We start from the raw sequence: 27,773 nt of genomic DNA on the forward strand, positions 1-27,773 counted from the left end.
AACAACTCACTGTTCAGCACAAAATTAAAAAAAGGAAGAGGATTTTCTCAATCAGAACTCATAAGGTGGGAGAAAGGCTGGGAATAAAGGAGCAAATGGGCACAGGGAGGAGTTCAGTAGGGAACTGAACAAGGGACAGAAGGAGAGTAAAACCACAGACATTGACAAATTTTATGGAGCTCTGAATTGATGCATTCAAGGGATGCCCATGAAGACTGCAAATAATGGAGTATTAACAGGTATTTTCTATCACTGAGAAGAGGCTGGAAAATGAAGATTCACTCTAATCTTAGATTTCATCCCTCTGACAAGGCAAAATCCATTAAGTGGAACAGAGAAATACTCATGCTCAGTAACACTGAGCGTGGTCCAAAGGCAGCTCATCTACCACCAGCTTTCTATTAAATTTAAAAGATTGTTTTCTAAATACTTACCCATCTGAGAATAGAATCATATTAGTCAATAACTTCCAGCATTATTTTGCCTGAAAGAACAGTTTCAAAAAGCTATAATTTAAGTCTAAGGAACTTTAATAAAAGCTGTCAGAGAAAATAAGAGGACATGTGGGAGAGCTGTTCCTCACCAGCAAGCAAGTTCTCTGTGTACAGTTCCCTGGAATGCTATTGCAGCAACACATGATATTTTTCAACATATGCAGAAAAGGATAACCTGAGTGGCTTTAAAAAATAACTAGTTATAACCACTTAGTACATGATGGTTTTTGAGAAATATCTCATTATGCACAGGTGAAAAATTATTACTTCACAGTGAAGCATAGAATAGAAAAAAAGATGGAAATGATAGAAATGCTGAAAGAAGCAATTTTTGCTACCTATCCTGATGGACAGAAACACAGAGGAAATTAAATCACATAAGCAACTCCATGATTACAGTAAAAATAAAGATCAGCTAAGTAGCCAAGTTTCTCAAATAAAACATTATATAGATGACCACTCTGTACAGAATACTCATAGAAAAGCTCTTCCTGGTATAACAAAAAAGTACCTAAATGCACATTTCAAATATCCTCAGAAACATCAGGTTCAAGGATGTTTTTAATTTTCCCAGCATAAAAGCTTAGATTAAATGCAGACAGCATTATCACCAACAAATTCTTCATGATCTACACAAAAAGGACACTACCAAACTAAAGGTCAATTTTTGTTCCCTTCTAAATGTAAATTGCTTTCAAGTGGTTTTCACAACTAGTACTAGAGAGGTGAATTTTCAGATAAGGGATCTAAAACAGCATCTAAAAATGCAGCCTTCCCTTTAAACTAAAAAGCCACAGGAAGAAAAACACTTCAGGAGCTCAGATAGGAAGGAGACCGGTGTTCACATGACCAAGAACTCTTTTAATATTCTAAAAAAACGGTGAATAATAGGTGACAGGTAAATGACCTCACAAAAAGATGCTTCAATAAACCTTTTCTGTTCTTTATAAAATACATGTTTACCTCTCCAGCCTGATATAAAAAGCATGCTTTCAGTCCAAAGCCGAATTTTATGAGTTCCCTCATGCATAAGCAATAGAAATAGGACATGCAGAGGCTTTATTTTGTTTTATTTTTTTTTTAAGAAGAGTGAATAAAAACCTTGCACTCAATTGAACTGCATTTCCCCGTGATAGAGTGTGAACACTGCACCTGACTGATTCCTAAATGTAATGAAACACCCTAAGTGGCAACAAGCAGCATTCTATTGCTTCTGTTAAAATTCAGAAAAAGAAACACATGCCAAGTTCACAGCATCGATTTAGGACTGTCAGCAGTGCCAGCCACCTCTAAGTTCTCTACTGATTCAAAGAGCCAAATGACAGTGCACAGAAACCCCCTCCAGAATAATTACAACCCCTCTCAGCTCTGCCCACCTCCTCGTTTGAAATGATGGGTCCCTTAATAACTTCTCCATCAGGCAGAGCACAAAAAGCAGAGCATGAGACTCAAGGGCTTCTGCTGGAGGAGCCCAGAGCAAATGATGGCCCTGAAATGAGGCACGGTGCAGGCAGTGGCAATGCACACACAGCATATATAAGGTTTATTTCCTTAGCTATTGGTGCTACAGGACAAGGAAAAGAAACAGCAAGTAAAGAAATGCCTTCTCTGGTTAAACAAGCTCTAAATTAAGGGAGAATTAGAGCAGAAGTCTTGTGAGTTAACACAAAAACAGCCACATGAGTTTATATTCCAGACAAAAACTTGTCTCCAAGTACTTTTTTTTTTTTTTTTAATAAATAGTTGCACTGAAATTGTAAGAACTTGTTTACAAATTAAGTTTCTTTAGAGAGCAGATCAAATAACACCATACTGTGCAGCAAAACAGGACAACATCTTTCTTTCCTCTCTTGAAAACCAAAGAATTTTAACACAAACCAGAAAGCTATTGTGATTGAATTTCTTGGCACTCTGTAAATATTGCCTTCTCTACAAAAGTTACACCTGAAAATTGCTTAGCACATAGAAGGCAATGAATTCCTTGGGGCTTAATTCTGTATTCTTTATTGTGTACAACTTCTTTTGAAGTCAATAATAGTGATGTCATGTTAATTTTCCTTACATTTGCCAGTCTTATCTTAGAAGAGAAAAAAAATAAAAATCAATCCTTTAGTTCCATTAAAAATTCCTTGTAGACTGCCTTTTGTGCACTTGGTAAGTTTTGAAAGTATCTGAGAAAATTAACATTCAGCATACATATTAATAAAAATAGAGAGAAACAGAGGAAATGAGCAAAGTGTAACAAAACTGCTGATACTGGATAAAGGCAAACCCTTTCAAGAAGACATGCATTAACACCTTCCTGACAAGTGAAGACAGCAGCAAAAACCATCCAATCTCATCTCTTTCCATTGCATCAACAGGAAATCCAACAATAGCAAAACTGGTGAGCACAGGCCCTGCAGCAGTAAAGACAGCTCTGTCAAGCACAAAATAGATGGTGAAATTGTGAAATTAAATTGTGAATTCCAGACTTTATGCAGACTTCCATGACAGAAATTCCTATCCCCCTTATCTGTACCCCTTTATCACACACACAGACCCATATGAGTGATGTCATGCTGTATGATTACAAAGGAAAAATCTTGTTTCTCCTGTATTCCTGAGGGCTGTAGAAAGAATTTCCTTTCACAAGAAAAATACTGGACCTTTGACTTTCAAGTTTTGAGAACTTTATCCTATTTTCATCTTTAAAATATGCTGACAAGCACCATTTCTTGTTTGAAGAAGCCAAAGTGGACAGCTGCAATGTGGCACACAGCACCTAAACCATCAGATTTTTGAGCAGGACATGGCAGGGGAGATTGGTTTCTCTCCATGTTTTACTGCAGAATTCCTGTCTAACAACATCCCAAAACTGCCTTCACTGGTAATTTTATTCCATAATATTTTGTGCCTCCTGTAGGCTGAAGTTTCCTGTTTCCCCATATCTTTTTACTTTGTGTGGTTGCATATTCAGTTGCAAATTGTGCAGATAAACCTGAGTGACAGAGACAATATTAATCTGAGGGATCACAAAGAACATAAACCCAGTAAAATCTTGGAACAACAATGACCACAGCAGCCAAATTGATGTTCTTGATTCTTAGTTTTCAGAGTGCATGCTAGAAGTACAAGGACAGCACACCACCAGAATGATAACAAGGATGTTGTTAATTATTAAGTGAATCAATGGAGTGTCAGTCATTCCAACATGAAATAGATTCCACACCATAAACCACAATTCTTTCATGCTCAGTATTTTATTCATGGCTGAATGCAACTACATCAAATGAAGAAAGGTACCACTAACTTCCACCTTCTGAAGTGTTCAAAAACCCACACAATTAAAACAAAATTTACCCAATAAAGTTACATGAGCAAATGTTTTTTGGGGCTAGATTTTACTTTTGGTTACTGAAACACAGTTTGTTTGTTTCTAATATAGAGATATTTCTGTGATTTGCAAAGCAAACAAGCTACAGAGGTTATTTAAAATAAACTTAACATCATGAAACAGATGAGGTTCACTGCCTTTAATGGAGAAATTTATTTCTCCAAATAGTCACAGAGGTCAAGATTAGCAACAGTTATTGGACAGACCAATCCATTTATATTCAATCATGAAGAAGAGAGTTAAGTGCTGTAAGGCTGGTGATAAACCTGTCACAGCTTCAGTTAGCATTCCTTGATTTTCTCAGACATTCAAACATGAGGAAACATTCCAATTTTATGTGCTTTGCTTTATGTCTGACTTTTCCATTTTGTACTGCTAAATGACCGTAACACTTGCATTTAATTGTTTGTTTCAGATATATCTTCAAATATATATGATTGTCATAAGAAAGTTTTTATCAGTGAAAAATATATCACCTTAATGAAGTTCTAGAGATTGAACAAGCCATTATGCTAATGCTACTCAGCTACTTGAGCTCTGATGAGATCTTGGATATGAGTAAGTTGTGTTAATTTACCTTCCAGTGTGCAAAGTTGAAATGCATTTAACTAAGTGACCTGTGTATTATGTAAAATATAAACCAAAAAACCTTCCTGTTACTGCACAATTAGACTACAATAATGTCTGGCCTCTGGCATTTTGATGTTTGATATATTAACAAAAGCTAAATGAAAAGAGGAAATCTGTACAACTCTTAAAACTAGAAAAATTATTTCTGTTAGAACAGATTGGCAAAGTATTTCAACACTTTCCTCTTGAGAGAAAACGATTACATAAATTTATTTCTGACCCACATTATCATCTTTTGTTCAGCACATCAGAATGAGGATGTTGTCAGAGAAACAAAGCTCCATTAGCAGGGTCTTCTCTTTGAGCCACTGTCACGTCTTTTTGTGATGGTAACTCAACTCACCTTTTCTATTTCTTCATTTGGACATACACATTAACAAACATCTAAGTGTATTTTAAAATGGAGAGGCCACAACTTCCTCCTTCCTTTGCTTTTCAATAGAGTGAATTTTTGTTTGAAAACTGATTTTTACACAAGTTCATTTATTTCAGATTCTTAAATATCAAATATACAAAAAAAAATTTCCTCAGCAACTATTCATGGCATTCTGAATTATTATAATGTTAATTAAAGAATTCATGTTATATGCTGCATGCAAAACATTTGAGAAATAAAATTCCAAGTATTGTCACTATAAACTTGTTCATACATAAAATTAAACATATATTTATGGTCTGGATGAAATATCAAAGCTTTCCAGTAAGCATGAATTTAAAGACTGTTTAAACTTATTAGAAAACAATTTATTTTCCAGATTGCTACCCAGTGAAGCACAGTCCTCCCATTATCAGTCAACTTACTCAGTCTCTCAGCAGCCTCCAGGGCATCATTTGCAGAATCAGCTACAAAGAATCTCTGAACTGTAACCCCATGGTCTGCCATTATTTTTTTGCTTTGGTACTCCTGCAAGTTGAGCCATCGTCTGGGGGTTAATTGAACAGTCTAGGAAAAACAAGAGGGGAAAATAACATAATGCTCATTAAGAACAGTTCATGAGACAGCCCACTGAGCTCTTCCACCTTATGGTTATCTCAAACCAGCAGTTAAACAACACCCAGAGAAAAGGTAAAATACATATTGATTTACCTAAGTGCCTTTTCTTAACATTTGTGCATCCCAAGTACTCTGAAAGCTCCAGATATTTTTTAGAAGCTACACAAGGCTCACTTGGCCAGACAAAATGTCTTGCATTTAATATCAAGGCAAATTTGGCTTGATCTCCAAAGTCTATTTATGTTTTCACATTATCCTCTGCTATAAAAATAGTAACAGACTCTTACATTAAAACAAATTCAGTTTCATGTTAAATATCCTTATGATATGATATTTCATCTAATTCCTCCCTATAAAATTATTTCCACTGATTCTTTGCATTTGTTGAAGCATATCTGAGAAGAAAAACAACTGACATGGAATTAGCATTATTCTGTAAGAAACTCAACACTAGTACATGTATTTTCAGTGGTCTGCTATCTCTGCTTTGTGCTTCTAAGCAGGTTTTGTTGAGGACACCAGCACAGCCACATCAGCCATGCCAGGCCAACAACAGCTGGAGAATAATTCCCAACATGCCAGTTTAGACGCCCCTGTGGGAATATAAACATCTCTCTACACCTCATGGGCACAAAGACACAGCAACCTTACACACACAAAGACACCACATTCGCTTGTCCTGCCAGGAAACCTTGAGACACTACAGAAGTCACAGGATCTTCACTCAATGGTTTGAAGAAAGGACACATTCTCTACACAGGAGAAATTGTTCCACACAAATGCAATAATTAAGGAGCTGGAGCTGACTCCTGGCAATGGTATAATGGCAAAGGTGGAGCTGGCTACTGGCAATGGTATAATTCCATTTTGTGCCAGCCAAAGATGCTTTTCCCATGTGGAGAGACAAACTGCTGTCCTCCTGGCAGCCAGCCACAATCAGTTCTTGATTTCTCCTGAAGTAAGGAACACAGCATGCAAGTCAGCACCACGTATTTAGAAATGTTGGACAAAGAGGATTAGTTACTATACTAATACTTTAATCTCTAATAGCATGATAAAAAATTATTAACCTAATGCAACTTTACACTGAAAACAAAAGCCTTCCATGCTAAAGTCTTTCAATAACACATCCTCTCACAATACTCAAGGTTTACAGGCTGAGTTGTCTCAAAAGCAAAATCCCATCTGTTCTATTCTCTTTGAAACAGCACAAAAGATTGATGCATAAAGAAAACACAAACCCATCTTTTGCAGTATATAACTGCATGTTTTCTGTAAAAGTGACTCCCACTGAACTTAAACAGTTACAAATAGCTGGGGATGACATTTTAAATCCTTTTATGCATAACTTGATTAACATATTTTAGAGGAACAAAATGGCATTGTCAGTTTGCTCTATGGCTATCTCTAATTCTACACATCATACAGACACCTCATATGATTTATATTCCTCCATGCTATTCACAGACGATATGTTATTACAGTTATGCAATACTTCAAATGCAGGGTCAAAATTTAAAGTCCCTTTCATAATTGTTGACATTTAATTTGTTTTCCCATTATAAATTCTCTGCTAGGCTCTAATAATTATCACTTCAGCATCATTTCCACAAGGAGATTAACACTAGGGGCCAGGAGGGACCCTTTTGGTTTATCTAAAAATTTCTATAGGTCAGTAACACAGCTAATAAAATTTTGGTCACTGGTTTTATAATTTAAGACAAAGTTTTCAAAACAGCTTTTATTCATAACTTAGATCAATAAATCAGTTTCACATGTAGGCATTACTAAGCTGATCTAAATCAAGTAAATAAGAAGGAAAATATTCTTTCTGGGGAAGAATTTTTGGCTGTTGCTTGATGGGAACTGAAGTGACCTCTGCTCCCAAACACCCTCTCAGCACCTCACAGGTGCTTTTGGGATACAACAGCTTTACAACTCAAAAATAGAAATCAAAATGTCCAACAGAGATACTCCTCAGATGAGATGCTAAAAATCTTATTACGTATGCATAAAGTGCAGACATACATAAGCATAGGGACACATGTTCCCTTATAAATATTGGACAATTAATATTAAGATATTATGACAATGTTTCTTTCCTAAATTATGAACCAGACCAGTCAGAGGAACACAGAAAAGAAATACCAGAATAATTCCTTTCAAAAGTGTCAAAGTAGTCCTAAGTGTGATCAGACAAATCTCTGCTCAACAAATGCTGGCACAGGAAAGCAAAGCCTACAAACTCCAGGTTAGTGGGGTTTCCCCTGCTCTATTACACAATTCTAAGAAAAAACATTTCACTGAGTGCCAGCTGAGGACTTTCAATCAAGTCTTTGCACAAAAGACAAACTCCTGGCTGTGAATGAACTGCTTGATAAAATTAATAAATATCTGAAGTCTCTACCAGAAGCTCTGAATAGCAAGGAACATGAAAAGCTTGCTTTAAAGCACTTGCAGGATGCACACCATATGTCATGAGGACAGCAGAAAAACTACAGCAGTCACAAGCGATGAAATAAAGCACAAGCTTTGAATCTGTAAAGGTGACTGCTCTTTCAAGACCATCTTGAAAAATCAGAACAGCTGTGGATATGCGTTTTAGGGGGAAGACAAAAAAAAAAAGTGACCATGAAATCTCAGAAACATGAGTAAACAGATGCTACTTTGAACCAATTTCCAGTCCAAGATGGTTTTGTTGCAATAAATCTGTATCTGAATTTATACAGGAATCTCGAACCCCTACCCTCCACATACATTTATACCAAGCATTCTCAAAAATTTCAGATGGGCTTCAAATGGCCTGAATTCTTGGGCATCATAAACTTTTGCATTCTACAGATAAATCCACACGTGAGACAGACAGTAAGTGCACCAATGCACAAAGGTACAGCCTCAAAACTCTAGGGAAGAGCCTACAAAGGTTTCAGAGAAAGCTATTTCCCATGGACAGTCTTCTACAGTCAGACATAATCCAACCCTTCCCCCTGAAATTTATTAGAAAGAGATTTTAATCCAGCACAGAACACAACTCTGCCATCACATGTCTTTGTTTTTCTTGCTTTGTCATTTTACAGATGTTTCATTGCTCGCAGCAGCATCAAACATCACTGTTAGATTTGCCAGTTCAGTTCCAGTTCTCAACAAAGACAGGCTAAAGAATTAAATGGCAAATCAGCATCAGAAAAATAATCTCAATCTGAAAGATGGAATGGAGGGAGCAACTAAGAGAACCTAAAGCACAGGAAAGCAGAGTCTAGCTTTTAGCAATTCTGTTCATTATTGATTCTCATCACCTTCTATTCCCAGCTTATCCCTGCTTGAATATTTTTATCTCTTCTCCCCACACATTAGTCAGAAAACGTATCAGAAAACACCAGAGATCTCTCAGATCTTTCCATGAAGCTCTGTCCCAGCTGACACCCAGTATGTTCCAGAAGTTCAAGATGTAGCTGTGTTTCATCTGTCTCTTTATTGCAAGGCTGGGCTGGAGTAAAAGAAGTAGATCCTGTCCCACCAGCTTGTGAAGAAGAGACTGGAAATTGTGTGTGGATTTTAGCAAACCCTGACTCCCTGTGTGACATCTCATCTTTCATCTTCATAAGACGACACACAGAGAACCAGAAAATTTTCCACTGGTAGCATTTTTTTTGTTTTCCTTTCAATGGGAACTTTGTGTTGTGTATTGATATACACATTGAAGATGCAGAGTGGCTCTTATTTGAGATTCAGATCTTCCTGGTAAATCTAAAGGTGTTGTTTATTTTTAAACCACAAATAAGTTTCAAGCATAAATCAGTTTGTAAAACTATTTTTTTCTATACAGAAAATAAAATGTTGATATTTAAAATAATAAAGCTTTAAAGAGGAATTAAAGTCATCATTAATCAGATATTTCTTAAGATTATATTTCTAATGTAAATGCTTACCAAAGAGATTAATACACTTAAATAGGACTCTTTTACAACTGATAACAATTCCTAAGAGCTGACAACAACATCAAAAATCCCAAAACTGAAGTAAGTGGAACAAAAGGCCTTAACTGAGCAGTAACATGAATGGAGATGAAGGCAGAATTATTTTATCAAGTAGAAATTTCAAAACAGATTTTCTCCTGCTGGCTAGAATTATTTGGCATTTTCCAAAAGCACAAAGTATTGGCTGTGTTTCCCCTCTAATATCCCTTCCCTTCTCCAATCTCCAAGATTTTTCTTACCAGTCAGAACCACACTAATGTAGACCAAAAGTATATAGAGTGAGGAGGATTTAGAAAACTACTGTCACTGGGAATTGTGCATTTTGTTCTGAACAAGTTCTGTTCAGAGTTCCTTCTTTATATAAGCAGAGCCCATGGCTGGTCCCAAAGCATGATTAAATGAGTGGCACACACATCAGGAAATCAAATATTTCTTTTTGACCATCTTAACAAGGTCAGGTGTTGCAGAACTGTATCTGTGGTTTATTGACTACTACTTGAGAAAAAATTGATTCTTCATATAACCTGCATAACCTCTTATTTACCACCTTTTTGTTTGGTGGGTTTCCTTCTATAAAATACTAAGGGCTCTGCACAAATAATGTATTTGGAGAGCAGTTGCATTATTCTTCCACTGTTCCATTTGCCAATTCTTTATCTGTCACATGACATGAAAAAAATTGTATTACTTAAATAACAAGGGCTAAAAAACTAGCAACTTAGTTAAACAGGAGTGGAACTACATTTTCTAGCAGAAATTTGCTTCAATGTAAGCAAAAAACCAAAAACAAAAAACCAAACCCCTGTCTAAAATCCCCCTAAAGAGATTTAGAAAACACTGCAACAGAGACATCGATGTCATATATGCAGCATTAACTACTCTGATGTGCAACATCTTTCAGATGACCCGGGAGGTATCTTTTGAGTGCTGGCTTTTGGAAAAAGAAAACACACACACATAAAACCAGAAGAAACTGTCTTAACATGTTCACCAAGAAGTTTGCAAGTTTCATGTTAACTAGTTCAGCAAAACTCTGCTCGAAAAGAAATGTTTTATATAAGCACAAAACAGGAGCAGCATCAGTAAATCCAAATTTATCAGATTATGTCCCTGATTATTTCTTACCTGAGCCAATATGCTCAGTATAAGGTTTTCTCATTCTTTGGCCTCCCTGGTAATACATCCAAGGCTGACTTTTTAAAAGAGAATAAACAGAATAGAAAGAATCACTTAAGTTTGTTCTGTAAGAAGTAGATGAGGAAGCTGCCAAAAAGAATAACTGAAAGGTCAAGCCTGACAAACAACTGAAGGTTCAAATTATATCCTCTATTACAACTAAGGCCTCTTAGTCTTAAAATAATCAAATTTTAAAAAATTTAGTGACATTTCATGCCTAATTCCACATGGAACTACCTTGGCTAACCACCCACAACTAAGTATTTCACCTTATCAATTCGTGTTCACGTGTAGGTCATTTCCCTAAAAAAAGCCCTAAATGTAAATGTTTATTTTCTCTTGGTAAGACTCGCCTGGTCAAATCTCTACTTTTGTAAAATGCCAAATAATTCTAGCTTGGAGAAGAGAGTCCAGTGTTAATCAACCCTATTAAGGAAAACAAAACCATCACTAAGCAAATTTCTAGGATAATTGAACATCCCTTGACACACCTATACAATTTGAGCAGCTCTACTGTTTTCATTAGCATAGCTTAATGCATTTTATTGCATGACTGTTAAAAGGAAGACACAATTTAATATCCAAAATTCCCTTTTCATTCACAGTGTTAATGGAAGCCAGTATTAATATCACAAAACAAAAATGGATTTCTTAAAAGCACCTGGCAGTAAAGTTGGTCAAATAAATGCTCACTTCTTTCTTCCTCCTCTGTTGCTCCACTGAAGCCAAGTAGCTGTAACTGTGCTCACAGATCCTGTGCCAGAATGAAACAGCTCTAGCAACACAAATTAGCTCTGCATGAATGCAAATTATATGTCAAATATATAAAGTATCAGGTTCTATAAACTTGGAATTTATTGTAATGGTTATATTGGAAGTAAGTCAATTGGGAAGAAAAACCATGGTGTTTTTGAGAAGGTGAGGAGATGTACTCTGTACCTGAAATTAAAAGGAGATGTATTTAATATATGTCATCAAAAATAAATGTCTGTCACCAAAAAAATCTATTTGCTTAGCCAACACATTCTACAGCATTCCAGTTTATTCAATTTGTGCACTCTGACCTGTAATACAATTCCAAGCACATATGAAGGAAAGCAGATACACAAAGATGACAGTAATGAAAAAGCAGACCATTCATCAATATGAGGCATAAACCTTTATTATATTTATTGACATACAGTCTCTGTAATTGACAAAGATGTAGAAGTTTCTCTCAAAAAGAAACCATCAGAAATAAACTAAACTGAATACCCTCATATAAACCACTGCAAACATAGACACAATTTATTAGGTCATGTACTTAAAATATACCACATAGGCCACTGAAAACATACTAAAGCACTTATTTCAGTTTGCTGGCAGTGGCCACAAAATGAGTAAGTTAACCTGACAAGAAACAAAATTTGAGCAAAATGGCACCACACGAAACAGAAGTTTATCACAAATGTAAGTCATAAAAAGCAAAACTATGCTCTGTAGGAAAGCAAGTCTTTCAAGCACAAAAGCAAATGGAAAGAGTCATGGTAAGGCTGATGGGCTATAAGCTGTCCCATCGAGCCACACCACACATCCCCCTCTCTCCAGAGAAAGCCAAAGCTGCAAACCTAGGGGCACATTATGGAAAACAGGACAGAAAATGTCCTTCCCAACTAATGTCCTGTTGCCACAAACCAGCAATTTTAATCTTCCAAAGCAGGAGCTAGCATCCAGGTCATCCTATTTCAAAGCCATGGAGGAAACTGCCTTCCATCAATATCCCAAATTGCCTGCTTTAGCTGGGATGCCATATGGCAGCGAGGTCCCTTTGGATCAGCAGAGTCCAGCAGCCTCATCCAACACTCAGCATTATGATCAAAGTCTCAGTCTAGACCTCTGTGATATATTTATGAGGAATAAAATTGATTCTGTGTTCTAGTTTAGGAGGAAGTCTTGAATATTTCCCCAACAAAAACGGTTTCCATACTTTTGTTCACAGCAGTCAGGAATTGTTTGTTTTTTAGTCTGTATCAAAGCACCATAAGCACACCAGGCTTTAAACTGGAGCATTTGGTTTTAAAATCTACAGGTACAGCTGAAGACCTTTTAAAGTTCCATTATTTATTCCTACAAATGGGAATTCGTTTTAACTGAATTAAAACCAACACACAAACTCTAGTTAACACCTATGGGCCTTTTAGTTCCATATTTATTCCTGAAAATATAGCACACAAAATATCTTGAGCAGTAGATTACACAGAATATAAAAAAAAAACTATCACATTTCCCAGTTTTTTAAAGTCTAAGTAATTTTGATCAATAAACTGCAGGGTCAACTTACTGTTTTATACCAATGAACCATATACTCACTTTTCCTAATAAGTGAGATCTGTCCATGCAACAAAGGTTTTTGAAATCTAACTTCAACATAAAATAAAATGTAAAGTACATTTTTGTTTAGTAAATCTGGACTGCCTGTTTTGGTGGATAATTACTACTATTCCTAACATCTATGACTCTTTGAAACAAGATGCCTTTGTTAAATAACTAAATGATTGTCTTCATAGACTCAAAAAATACAGAAAAAATAAATGAGGTTTGTTTATAAAAGAAGCTCGCAGTTACTATAATTAGGATTGCTATGGTTAAGTTGTTTAAAAAATTCTATTCAAACAGTTGAGAGGGTGGCCAAGAGCTTAGAAAGCATAAATTTTAAGTATTCCAAGTTTAAAAACTTCAGAGGAGTAAAACAGGCTACCACCTCTGCTCAGAAGCTCTCATTACTGAAAATGAGACTGCACTGCCTGCTGCAAAGCAAGCCTGGGGAAGACAGTATGAAACTACCTGCTCAAGAGCATTTCTCCTTCCAAATGACTCACATCACTGCAATTCACTGTCCACAACAGTAACACTCCAGAAGAAATTCAGAAATCTAGCTTGAAACAATCACAGGATTTTTTTTTTATTACTATATTAAAGTGTTTGTATCACCATTTAGTTTTAGTTAATGCAATCAAAACCAGGGATTAGTTAAACCTTCCCCCGAATGCTTTCCAATAGTTCAAGGAAAAGCCAATTTCTCCTGTCATACACTGCAAGATTCTTTTTAAGAGCAGCCACTGCAAACCAGAGAGAGGAAACACTGTGCATCACAGCAGGAAAAAAGATGGTGACAAACATGAAAGAAACAAAGGGAAGAGCTTTGTTAAACCAGTAACATGTCAATTTGAGAGAAGGAAGCTATTTTAACTGAAAAGCTAAAGAAAGTATCTTTAGGGATCTCATCCTTTTTAGTTAAAAGAAACTACTTTTCTCCCATCACCAGGCAGCAGTGATTATTCTAATATAAGCTAATAAAGCACAGATATCAACCACAGATTACCTAGCTGTAGGTAACAAAGCACACTAAACTAATTGATGCCAGTTGACATCACTCATCTGTTGAGAAACAGGCAGTCACCAATTACTGACAGAACAATAATTTGTTTGTTTAATGAATATGCTAATTTGCTGAACTCTCATTAGACAGATACATAGGCAATATTGATGAGTTCCATAAGGCATTATAAAGTATGGCTGAATTATTTCAAAACAAATTAAAGCAGAAAATATAGTACATTATTTAATGGAATAATAAAATCCGGGTAGCAAACGAATCCTCTGGGTGAGCTCTCTGAAAAAGGAACAAATTCTCAGAAGTGCATGGACCTAAACACCTACTGCTACTGGTATCTTGTTGGGACTACCTAAAAACAGAGGCTAGACAAAATTAAGAGAATAAAAAGCAGTTATATTTATTGAAGGGCCTTCAGGTACATTTAAGGCAGATGAAGCTCCCCCAGGGACTGCACCCAAAATGGACCACGGGTCATGGGTTTTCCTGGTCCCTTTGGATACTGGGGGTTCATCTTCCAACTACAGCTTCAGGTAATGACCTCATTAATCCCAAATTTGCTCTCCCCCAACTCCCTTTTGTTTCCATCTCTGGGGCCTGAGGCAGTGAGGTGTCCTTGACTGCCAGGCCTGGAGAGGAATCGCTGTGTCTGACCGAAGTGGGGAAGCAGTAGCTGACACTGTGTGTGGAGTTTAGAGTACTGCACCATTACAAATACATGAAAAATATAAAAGCTAAAATCCTAAGGCATCACTACACCTGGGAATTCACCCCAGGGATTTGGGTGCTCCTGGACACAGGACTGTGCCCACCTGGTGTGCAATGCCAGAGGGAAACTGGAGAACTTTGCATTTCCCACAAAACCACCTGCAGTATCTCTGTTGTTAATAAATCCCATGTAAAAGCTGGCTCATCTGCAGATTTAGTGCAATGCAACACGGCCCTGGAAACAAAAGCAGTGATTAAATTTTCAATTCATAGTTCGTTTTGATTGTGTTGGGGCTGCATCTAGTTTCTCTTTTTCTCTCTTAATAATTTTAAGTTCCTAAATTAAGAAGGAAATAGAAATTGGTTTTTCACTCAAGAAAGGAATCACTACAAGCAATATCTGTCAATTTGTAATCATTTATTCATACACAATTTAAATGAGAAACAATATTAAGTTCTACTTCGAATTTCAGTTTTACCAAAGGAGTTTTATTTCAATAATACCACAGAAATGAACAGAAATTTCTATCAAATAAACACCTATAAAATCTCCTCTACATCATATAGCCATATAAGCCACATTTCTGCTTTTCAAAAGAAAATACAGACACAAGGGACTACAGCAGGGAACACTTCTAGGCAGAGTAGGTAGGTCTGACATTTTTGTGTAATACAGGACAGTTCAAAGTAGCGAGATCCTGCAGAAACCAATTATAAAAAGAACAGTTTCAGCCTCAACCTGAACAGCCTACCCAGAATGTTAAAATTAACCTGGGAAAGTGAATGATTTAACTAAAGAAATAAGCCTACTGGATTTGACCCCAAAGTCAAGTCATGAATCAAACTCCCCCGATTTGCTCACTGAAGTGGGAGAACCTTCCCAAAACTCGCTCACTAGCTGAACTGCCAACTTTTCAAGGTAATTGAATCTAAAAATATTAAAGTTTTTTAACATTAAAATTAAAATTCCACCATTACTGGGGGCATTTAAACATTTGATTTGCTACCCACTACCTCAAAATTAATTCATTAGTAAATATATTAAATATTCATGACGATTTACCTCTTCCACCTTTAAAACAATGTTCCCTGTCACTAAAAGATATGTTAATCTGCAATGACATATTAATCAATACTTATTAGGAAACATATAATGATACTTCAACATCCCTCTATTTTTGACTCAGTGCTTTCTTTCCTCTCAGTAGTGAAATGCCTCAGCTGGGAAAGAGAAACATCAGGAGTTTGTCCATCATTTCTGAAGTGGCTGGATGCTGGTGAGGCTTTCTTTACTTTATTTATCTCTTTCATTAAAGCCCACCTTCTAAATCTTTCCACAGCAGCTTTAACAGCAAACAGTAAAATTTTGCTGTGCTTTAATAAATGTCACAGAAACAGAAGAGGATTTCAGAAGACAGCACCCATCTCTTTCACAATTCTGAAATTTAGATTACAAAACCTTAAGGATTGGATTAAAAAAATAGAACAGTATCTATTTATGAACCTTTTCCTTCAAACAAAACCATAGCAATATGCACATAACCACAAAGTTTTAGAAACACCTCAGTTGTGTCTTGGATATTTCACAGCATTGCAGATGAAATGGTGAGGATAGTAAATGTTCTCAGGGTGGAAGTAGGACTGCAAATCCTGACTGCATTCTTCACAAAATGTGATGACTCCCTCACCAGTTCTGAATGTTCCTGCTCACTGCCTACTGCAAGAAACCCTTTTACTTCAAGGGTTTCTGAATGCCTGCCCTACTATGTTCTTTTCACTTGATCTTGTACTCCTCCTCATGCTTCTATAATCTATAATCTGATTGCAAACTGACTGGTCCCTGCTTTACCTCTGCCCTCTCCTGCACACCATGGAGCGCGGTGTGATGCCTTCCACGGCAGGGCTCAGCCGGCTCATTAGCTCCAGAAAACACAAATGAAACTACACAATTCTCTTCCAATGTGCCTTTCTATCTTCCAGTGTGCCTATATATGTACAAAGTCAGCTTTTATCCTTCTGTTTACTTCTCATGCAAGGAAGACACAAGAATGAACTTGAAGCAAGTCCTTCACTCATTGCAGATTTAAAGTCTCCAGTAACGATTACACTTTATAGACTTATTTACAGCTTGCTTACACTCAGGGATTTTGACAGCTATTCTGTAAATACACTCTCCTACCCACTAAGCTCCATTGTAAACTATCAGGAACATGCACAGGGTCAGACTTGAGCTCCTTCTGTCATCCTTATTCTCCTTATCTCACAAAACCAGTATCTGAGCCCACATCCTTGTGCTCTACAAGGCAGATCCTAGCAGTCATCACCTGGACGATCCTTCTGGGTGCCTGCATGTATGGGTTTGTGAGGACTACAGTCCTCAAAAGTAAAAGAGGAGAGGGGGAGAAAAGTGTCCTCTTGAACAGTAAGACCCTGACCTCCCTTTCTTCATTTCCCACACCTTGTTCAGCAGCTGTTTCAGTCAGGTTGTTACAGACTGACCTCCAAATAAAGTAGGACATCACCAAATCCCTGACAACTGCATCCTGCTGCCCACACAGGGGAGTATTCAGGACTCTATTTATATGCAATCAGCAAAATAAAATTTCTGCAAATTAAGTGGAAGCACCCTCGTGACCGTGAGAAGTTCTGGGATGCATTTTGGTTAGTGTGGACAGGCTTCCTGAGCAGGGCTGAGCACACCCCAACCCTGAAGGACATAAACCTTCACCAGAACAGTGAACCATTAGCAGCTTCCAAAAACCCTGAAACAGGGCATGTCCCTTATTCTGTGGGATTACATGAAAACAACAAACAACATGCAGAAGGTCACATCACAAACAGGATGTCAGAAAACCAAGCTGGTTGCCCAAACACCGAGCTGCCAGTCCATTCAGAGAGCCAAACGATGCCTTCTGTCCTTACTGCAGAAATTGTTGGCAAAATATTCTTTCCTTGCATTCCTAAATCGAATTTCAGCCTAATTAAACATTAAGTATTAAAATGACTTATTGTACATCCACATATGCCCAAAGAGCAAGGATGTCTACAGAAGCTTTACACCTCTGGAATCGATTTTCAAAGCCTTTGCTTGGGCAAAGGAAGAATATGAATTCCCAGATTCAATTTCTTTATTTTTTTTATTTTTTGTCAATGTTCTCCCCATCAGAAGTTCTGCTTTGCATTAGTAATTAATTTTAGTCAAATTATGTTCATTTTGCTTATTTTGAACTTCAAAGCTTTAAGAGAAGCATACTTTTCTGACCTAAAAAGTAAGGCTTTGAAGTATCTGATGAAAATAAACTCACTACCATACACAACAGCATAATCAGTTGCAGAAAATGCTGTAACACATTTCCTGCCTTGGAAAATGAAGGAAGATTGTTGGTGATATGCACAACACATTCAAAAAGTGAAATAAGACATCTCCACATAAATCAGAAATATTCTTTCTAGTATCTTGAGGGGAAATTTTATATTTTTGCTCTGATCTTATAAAAGTGTTTAATTTCCTAATTTTTTACAAGATTAAAATGATATTTTTATGCAACTATGAAGAAATGCTCTAAATAATAAACATAGCCAGGAAAAAATAATTCTAAAACTATTCTACCACCAAACATGAGACAAAGTAGCCTCTATCAATTTTTTCTTTCCTGCATGCAAATTCAGCTTCCTAAATTGTTACAAAACTCAAAGCATATTCAATAAGATGAACAGAAATGTTTCTGCATTCATATCTCAAGTAATCATATCTATCAAAGAAATGTTTCACGCCTACCATACCCTAGAAGAATGCTTTTTCAAGTGTTAGAAGTTGCTGATATTTTAAGAAAAACACCGATAAAATGCCAATTTAGACAGTTTGAGCTCCATTTTTCATCACAGAGAAGGAAATATGAAACATAATCACAGGTTTTTTGTTCCAGTTCTTTAATATTGAAGTCAAATCATGATAATTTCCATGCTACTCAACTATGTCATCACAGAATATGTCTTTGAGCACTAAGCAACATAACACTTCCAAGCAACAAAAATGCAAATGCCCACGGTAGTAAAGTAAAGATACAGAAAAGTATCTACAGAAACAGTTTCACTGCATGCCTAAATCATATCTGATTTATTAAACCAGTCCAGAATGGTCTGGACCAATTTCTTTCCTGGAAGCAGCAAGAAAACAAAATACTGGTACCCATTTTTTGTATCAATCTGAATGCTTCACATCCTTTATTGCTAATAAGTCTTGGTTTTAATTAGACCATTTGATTTAGACTGACAGGAAGCAAACTCTAAGAGACAAAGATATGAGAGGCAGAGAGTCTTCAGCTACTTGGGCAGAGCTGGGGGGAAAACCAGAAACTACCCAGAATAATCAGCGAAAGTCAGCCACTAATAAGAAGTCAAACATTAAGAATATTTTTCCTTCCTTTGCAGGTAATTTCTTTATTAATATTTCTCGACTGTTTATACTTATTTATATAAATTCACTCTGCTGCCATTCTCAAATTTCCAAGCAAGCTTAGGACACTACAAGAAGCATCATCTCATCATCTTCAAAGATGATGAGCTTTTTGACCTTAAAGCAGATTTCAACATTTCTGACTGTATGGAGGGAGTGCAAGGTAAACTTTAATCCAATGAAACAGCACTTCTAAGCCCAAAGGATGATGGCATTACTCCCTTGGTTAAGGAAATTGGGACTATGCCCAGCCTTGTTTCTTGTGTCTTACTGCAGCCCATGCTGTATGCAGAAATAAACATTAGAAATAAACAACAGCCACTGTTCTTCCTTCAGCTTCTCCCCAGAGGGAGCTGCCAGTGCCCTGACCAGTTCTTGTTCCCACATGTGAGGTTCCATAGTGACTCCTCTTGTCAGCTCCTCAGACATCTGCATTTGGAAGCTGTTATCTGAGCTCTCCAGAAACCTCCTGCAACTCTTGATTATGTGTTCCCTGCTGTGCTGTCACTCCAGCAGAACCTGGAGGCAATGAAGCCCTCCGTGAGGACCAGGACCTGCTGACTGAGGCTTCCTCAGTTGTCTGCAGCTTCATCTGGTTCTTGCTGAACAAGGTGCCTGCAGCAGAAATGTACAATAACCCTGTCAGTGATGTCAGTGTGCCAACAAATCCTGACCCGTGGGTTCTCAGCAGGGTCATCAACCCTCCCTAGATGGAGCTCCAGCACTCCAGCTGATCTGGACTCATGTTCAATCATCTCACATCATGTTTAAAGCAAGCTCTGAATATCTGTTCCTCTACTTCCAAAATTTATGGTGTTACTTTAGACTATTTTAATCTGAGCCATTTAACTGAAAAACAAATCTAGACTGAAACTCTGCGTGAAAGAATTCAATTAAATAGATTTAGTTTCCAGTGTGTTTGGAGTGACAAAATTGAAGATGATAGGAAATTTAAGGAAAAATACATTTTTATGCCATCTTCAGACCTTAGCAAGTACTATATTGACAATAAAAAGGATACAGTTCCTTTTAATAGGCTTTTCATCTTTAATTATCATGAATAGCTCTATGTTTTACCTATACCCATCTGTGTTATGTACAAGTGGCACACAGAACTCCTCCAATAATTGGAATTTCCCTGACATTTTTATGCCAATCCTCTGTATGAACAACTCTTTTTTCTTTTTTTTACACAAGGCAGTAACTGCTTTCTTGGCTGCCATGAAATTAGCAGATGTCAAATTAAACTGTCCTTTTGTCCACAGATGCTTCAGAGGAAGATATCAAAAGATGATGCAGGGTTCCATTAGTAATCTGTGTCTGGTTTTTAATTTGCAGCTTCATGTTTTCCAGTCAAAAGTCTTGGACAAGCAGGCAAACCTACCAAACACGATCAAAAACCTCACTTACTTTTTCATTCTTTCTGACAATTCTTACAAAACTTTTGCATCTCATGAAGAATTTAGGTGGACAAGAGTTAAGACATCAAAAGTAAACTACAGTATGAGTGAATCTCTCTCCTCCTGACACAAACTGAGGCAGTTCCTCACAGCTTACATTGCCCAGACTCCAACCCAACCCAGACTGTGATTCTATCAATTAAAGGCAAACAGGGTAGACAGAAACTGATCTGTCACCATGTACTACCCATGTGCAAGGTAAGTAAACACAAATGAATAATAACGTATCATAAAATATGTTTAAAAGTCTTTTCTTAAAGGAAACAGTTTTTGAGTTAAATACAAATACCCCAGCCCACATTCAAGCCCAACGGGGTTTTGAGTGCCTACAGCTTTATGATTTTGGGGTCAAATTATATTATAAGAAAGCTTATAAACTCTCAGATCATCACAGAATTAAAATAAATTTTAATTCAATTTTGGGATACAGACTCTTATAGTTTAGGGAAACCAATGAACAGTTAAAGAGACCAGAGAGAGGACAGGAAGAAAAAAAGCTCATGAGCAAATCTGCTCAAAGCAGCAAATTTTGAACACAACAGAAGTTGCATTTGTTGAATATATTTTGTGCTATCAGTATAAATTGTTGACTGAAGAACTAAAAAAGATGTTCCAACAAGTAAGTGGAAAAATAGCAAGTCTTTAAATTCCTTCACAGTTAACATTTAGCCACTAATTATACAAAAACATCACCATCAGCATAATGTCACAAACAAACTACAACACCAGTCTAGGGTTTTCATTTTCATTACCACATTAAAGGATAGCTTCAGCTTGCAGTTCAGAATCTGTTTTAAGTCTCACTCATGCAACAAAGAATTCAGCAGCACAGAAAACTCTACTACTAAGAAATTTTTCACAATAGTCAATCTTAACTCCTATTTGTTTCATACCAACTCCTGCTGTTACCCAGTTAAAATAAAATTAATAGCCAGCTACTAATCATGGATCAATGTTTAATTACCAGTTCCAAAGTTACTGTCATATGCAGCTGGACAGGTAATATGAATTCTCTGTCTTGTCTTTTACTGAAGTGCAATGGAAGAAATAAGCCGAGTCACAGATGGTTAGAAACTGCTTTTAGAGCACTAGAGGAGGAAATTTTCTGGACAAAATCCTCCAAGTATATGCTCAAAGCTGTAGATGATAATCACAGTCACAAATATGCACAGAAAAACTAGACTGGCCAAGGCAACAATGAGCTGAGCTACTCACTACAGGTGTGGCCAACAATAAAAATTATCAGTTGAGCTTAAATCACCTTGGAACAAGTGAGTCCCCAACACAGGGAAGGAGACGACCTCATCTCTAAGCACTAAATGAAGACATTACCCATTTTTTTTAAAAAATGAACCTTCCAAACAAGAGAAAGGATAAAATACCAGAGAAATTAACTACTTCTAAGAAACAACTATACCCCAGCTGTGTCTAAGCCTTTGTCTTGGGTTGCAATGCAAGATGTAACCAAAAGTACGTATTCTATAACCATCTGTTAGAATCAGGAAGGGCAGTGCTCTTCATCTCTCCCATGGTCCATCTCTCAGGGGGATATCTTCTGTTATGGGCCATTGAGTCTCACTGCAGAACTGATAAAATTACATAATCCCATTGTGAGATGCTCCACCCGGAGGGAGGAGCCCAGCATTCCCACCTGGATATAGCCGGAGACTGGGAACACCACAGGCAGCCTTTCTCCAGTGGATTCCCAGAGGAAGACCAGACCCATCTACACCACTGGACCTTCAGAGGAAAACTACACCCTTCTACAGGATCATTGCTTTAACAGAGCCACATCTGTCACTCCAGGACTACTGCAGCCACCACTTAATCAGACTGCTACCAACACCCTGACCAACAGGGCGTCAGGTCGTATTCTGACTCTGTCAGTGGAATGGGGTTTTTTGGGATTTTTTTTGTCCTGCTGCATTTTTATTTTAATTTTCATACTAAAGAACTGTTATTCCTACTCCCACATCTTTGCCTGAGAGCCCCTTGATTTCAAGATTATAATAATTCAGAGCAGGGGGGTGGTTTACATTTTTTTTCCATTTCAAGGGCAGTTTCTACCTTCCTTAGCAGACACCTATCTTTTCAAACCAAGACAGTCTTCATCTCACTCCTCTGTATTCCCAAAAGGATCTCAGTAGCCTCACACATTTCTCATAAAATCCCTGCTGGCAGTCATCAGCCAGATAGACCAAATGAAAGATGACTTAAAAAAAAAAAAAAAAAAGAAAATTACCACACACACTGACATTTCCAGAGAAAAATAGGAGGAAACAATCACTCAGATAACTGTAAAGAAAACACAGTTTGTCTATTGACACTTTATCTAGTGCCCCAGGAGGCAAATCAATGAAAAAAACCTACCCACTTTTACATAAAAAAGCTTTGACCAATCCTAAACATACCCAAGGAATGGAAGCAGTCTCTGGGTAAACTGGTTGGGAGTTCAGATGGAGGGTGAGGAAGGATTCATTTATTCATTCAGAGCCACGGGTGTGGCTAATTCTCCATCTAATGTCATATTCATGAAGGCTAATTAGCCTCATCCCCTGATTATACCTCCATGAGGTACAAAGGAAGGTAAATCAATGCAGCAAAGTGCAGCTTTTCTACTTCAAGGCAGAGCTGTGAGTATCTGTGTCAGAGCCAGATTGCTCCCAAGGTAGAAGTTCCACTTGTATAAAACTAACTGGGGAAAAAAAATAATAAAAAAAAAATCATAGTCTGAGGTTATATTTATGTTTTCATTTCCTTCTTTCATCTCAAAATAGGATTCAATAACCATGTGTTTAATGGAACTGCCGGGGAGGAGTGGGCCAAACATCTGCTCCACTTTGGCATTTCAGTTTTGTCTAGAGTTTGAAGAGGGCTTTCCTGTCATTTGGATGAGGTGCCTGTAGAAAAAGCTGTTTGTGAAAGTCTGTAGGCTCATGTATTTCCTGCCTCTAAATGTAAAACCTTGAAAATATAGCAAAACTGCCAACCAGGAAAAGCCAAATAGGGAAGCAGTCCAAAGAAATTTTCAAGAACACCAAAGAAAACTAAGAAAAAAAAGAAGAATTCAACGTGAAAGTAGCTTCTGAAGCCATGAATTGAAAAGATATTTCAGTAACGTTTTGTGTCGCATGGAAGATCAGATATCACTGCTGATAGCTTCTTAGAAAAAGCAGAATTTTTTCTGCTCAACCTCATTAATGAGGTTTTGTAGATATACAAGTCTAGGAACTGAAGTCATCTGCAGTGAGCAAGCCTGCAGTTCCCCATTTGCAACATCTATAGATTCTAGCATATTTTATAACAGAAATATTGCTTAATTTAATCTTTCCCTCTTTTTTTTTTTACTTTTTTGTTTCTTTTAATATTTTCAATGCATATGGAATATGGATGTGTTCTGGCAGGACTGAGGCCCATTTTGAAGGCTGGGATAGGGCTCATAATGCACAAACCAACCTCCTCACTCAATTAGAATACTGGAGACTTACCTTAAGCATTTATTTTTTTTTTTTTTGTGATTCTGATTTAATTGTTCCTCATTTATATTCATTGCTGAATTTCACTGCATCTGAAGCTATTTTGAAAACACAGCATTCTCCCAAAAGGCCCAATCCAACTCCCATTCAAATAAACAGCCTTCAATGGAGCCTATTTGTTGCCAGCCAACAAGATTGAATTCTGCTGCCGAGTGGTCCCCGGAGCGTTTGTCACAGCTCTTTACAAATATTGCTCCAGCAAGAGCAGGCCTGAATGCTCCTGTCCACATGCACTGCAAACAACTCAAATCTATCTTTTATCTTCTTGAAACACTTGGTCAGATTTAAAACTCCAGCAGCACAAAAAGTATAAACAGCAAAAGGAGTAAAAAATGTTTAAGGGTTATAAAAAAAGTAAAGGGAAAGCAAAAGGATGATAAAATAATTTCATGTGATAGGATCAACTACCATTTACTCCACCCCTAAAATGAAGCTACACAGGAAAATGTGTGCAGATTACAATGACAGCATACAACCAAATTTCACAGCTACAGTTTTATAATAAGATGAAATTTTGCAAGAAAGTGTAGAAACTCCAACAGTAAGTCATAAGAGTTATGAGGAAAGATTCTAAATCTCACACAGGGTTACCAAAACAACAAAGTATAAGACTGATATTTCTTGATCACATTCGCACCATATGGAAGACCCTCATCTGTGAAAGAAACACTGTGATGGGCTTTGAGGACAGACTTTGGTGGTTTATGCTAAATAAAGTAACAGTGTAACTTCTCATCTGAGCAACAGAATGAATGATACAAATAAGAAAAACCTTCAATGGACGAACTCTTACTCTCAGATCCTTTATCCTATTTTGTAGCACAGAAATCCAGACCCTGGCTGATCAACTTATTTGTGGCTCAAAGTGTGAGACAGTGGAAGATTGGGAGACTGTTTAGATGGGAATTCTATTATGCAATACTGCAAAACTGAGGACCTTTTTAAAGGAAAATGGTTTGCTTTGAAATTAAGGACTTGATTTGTTTTACAGTATTGATGTGGTTCTTGAGAATAGCCTACTTGGAAAGCACAGATCTTGGGAGATGCTCTCAGTATCTGGCAGAGTTCAGATACAGAATAAAAAAATGTGATTCATAATACAAGTTCAGCATCTCTATTGTATCTAAAATAATGCACAAAAAACCTGGTTTGTTTTTTTTTTTTTAAAGTTAGCTACCTTGATATCTTAAGAATACTCTTGAGAATCTGAGCTGATACCCAGTTATTTCAGTGAGGTAATTCACAGAGTGCTTCCATGCTTTGAGAGAAGACAGAATAGAGCATGAGCTCCTAACTTTCACCTGCATCTCAAATCCTCACTGCAGCACCAGATAGAGACAGGGCTTGAAAACAACCAAAGCAGCTCAACCAGAATACCTTCTAAGTTCACACCAGAATGATTCTTTTTAGACAATGCTCCATACTCCAGCCTTTCCAAACTCTCCGTATCGCAGCCCTAAAAGAACAGGGATGTTACCTCCAAATTCCTTACTGGAGGATCAGATTCACCTAAGCCTTGATGGCAGGAACACATCGTCAAACACACAATGAATATTCCCCAAACATTGTGACTGACAGCATTGCCCTTCCACACTGAGATTAAATCTGCATATATACAGATAAATGGATGTATATAGATGTCATTGGGTGTGTACATCCACACCGTCTCCCTGTTTATGCATGTATACATGAAATGGACGAATGCTAATTCAACAAATCAACTGCACTGAGTTCTCAAATACTGTACCCAGCATTCAGATAGGAAAGTTGGGCATGAAAGATTGCAGATTTACAACCGAGGAGGGTAACTTCCTTCAGGGTAAAAGATAAACCTCACAGCAGCAGTTGTGCAACACCAGCTCAGCACCAACACCACCTTTTACCCCACAGCCCCTGCACACAGCCCTGCACCTGCAGCCAGGAGCATCCCCAGCACAGGCACCTGCAGAGAGAACTGGACACAAACAGGCTTTGTTTGCCCCAGGGGCTTTTGCTTCAGGGGAAACACTTATGCTCAGAAGTGTGGACCAAAGTTAAGATTCTCATGCAGCTGCTCACGATGAAAAGGTAAAGTAACAGAGTTGGTTGCCAAAGGCACGAGGGCTGTCTAAAATGTGCGTATCTCATTTTACCACGGCATGGCTGCTTGTCGAGGTGAATAATGAACTCCTGCTACACCTCAAGAGAGCCCCTGAGCCCTTCCAAGAGGCTCATCTACCCTTTCCCATCGCCCTGCTGAGGTTCAGCACCACCGGGAATCGCGAGCTGGGATCGATTTCCTCAGGAGAGCACAACCAGGCATCTTCAGGCTGACCTCAGCCAGCCGCACTGAGCCAAACCAACGCGCTTCTGCCACCCGAGACGTGTTCAGACAAACGCGATCACTGCGCGCACAGCATCACCCAGCTCTGCTGCCGAAATAATTCACAGTTCTGTCAGCTGTGGGGGGAGCAAGGCGCTCGGAGCGGCCGCTCCCGGTCAGCTTTGCTCTGTCCAGCTTCGCCCCGACCCCGCAAGCGCCGGGGCTGCGGGCTGGCCGCATCCTGCAGCCCGAGCAGCCGCAGCCAGCGGGAGGAGAAAGGTTCCTCCCGCCGCCAGGCACGGCCGCGGGGCTCGGGCGGGCACAGCGGGCGGGGCGGAGGCTGCCGGCAGCAGGGACGGCGGGGCGCGGCCCGGGCTCGCTCACTCACCGGGAATGGGCCCCGCAGGCGGGCGGATCGCAGGGCCAGGTCCCGCAGCACGGCCCCCGCCTGCCCGGCCAAGGGCGCCGCCATCTTCGCCGCTGTCCCCGCCCTGCCCCGGGCGGAAGCCCCGGCGGAGGCGGAGAGGGGCCGGGCGGGGCCCCGGGAGCGGGATGCGCTGTGAGGGGCCCCGGGAGCGGGATGCGCCGTGAGGGGCTGCGGGAGCGGGGTGCGCCGTGAGGGGCTGCGGGACCCCCGGGCTGTGGGGCCGGGTAAGGGCCCGTGTGAGTGCGTTATCTCTGTGACGAGCAAAGGCCGAAGGAGTTGTGCCTGTTCAGCCTCGAGAAGAGACGGCTGAGAGGGGATGTCGTTAATGTGTAACATCATAAACCCCTGTAAATGTTTGAAGAAGATGGACAAGGCTCTGCTCGGTGATGCGCAGCGTCAGGGCAAAGGCACAATGGACAGAAGGAAGTTCTGCCTGGACATGAAGAAATTGCTCGCTGTGCCTATCACGGGAGCAGATTGCCCAGGGAGGCTGTGGAGTCTCCCTCGCTGGAGATGCTCCAGGGATGTCTGGACACGATCCTGTGCCCTGTGCTCTGGGATGACTCGGCTTGGGCAGGGAGGTTGGACCAGAGGAACCACTGTGGTCCGTCCAGGCCTGACCCATTCAGTGATCCCATGGAAGTGTGTTTGAGATGACTGTGCCCAGCAGGGCCGGGTTTGGGACTGGGGCTCAGTGCGGTAACCAGAGCAGGGAAGGGCTCTGTGGAGAAGGCAGCGCCTGGGAACACACAGGCAGCGATGAGTGGAGGGCTGGGAAGTGTGAGGTGCCAGCCTTGAACTGCTGGAGGCTGTTCTGACTTCTTTTTTCACGACTAAAACGTCTTTTGGTTTTTATTAGGAAAT

The 27,773-nt window shown here is 38.7% G+C and overlaps 1 protein-coding gene across 2 annotated transcripts in view; it reads right to left on the bottom strand.

Moving 5' to 3' along the window:
- SUCLG2 (succinate-CoA ligase GDP-forming subunit beta) overlaps positions 1-27,263 on the bottom strand; it is a 109,191-nt gene extending 81,928 nt beyond the window's left edge. The window contains exons 1-2 of one of the 2 annotated variants that reach the window (XM_058845080.1): positions 26,871-27,263; positions 5,302-5,443 (exon numbers count right to left, since the gene is read on the bottom strand). In XM_058845080.1, the coding sequence (XP_058701063.1) occupies positions 5,302-5,443; positions 26,871-27,248 (520 nt within the window). In that variant the 5' untranslated portion in view covers positions 27,249-27,263. The remainder of the gene's footprint in view (positions 1-5,301; positions 5,444-26,870) is intronic. The other variant, XM_058845081.1, reaches the window with a different exon arrangement.
- Between the last annotated feature and the right edge of the window lie 510 nt (positions 27,264-27,773).

This window comes from Poecile atricapillus, chromosome 9, assembly GCF_030490865.1.
Source record: "Poecile atricapillus isolate bPoeAtr1 chromosome 9, bPoeAtr1.hap1, whole genome shotgun sequence".
Lineage (NCBI taxonomy): Eukaryota > Metazoa > Chordata > Aves > Passeriformes > Paridae > Poecile > Poecile atricapillus.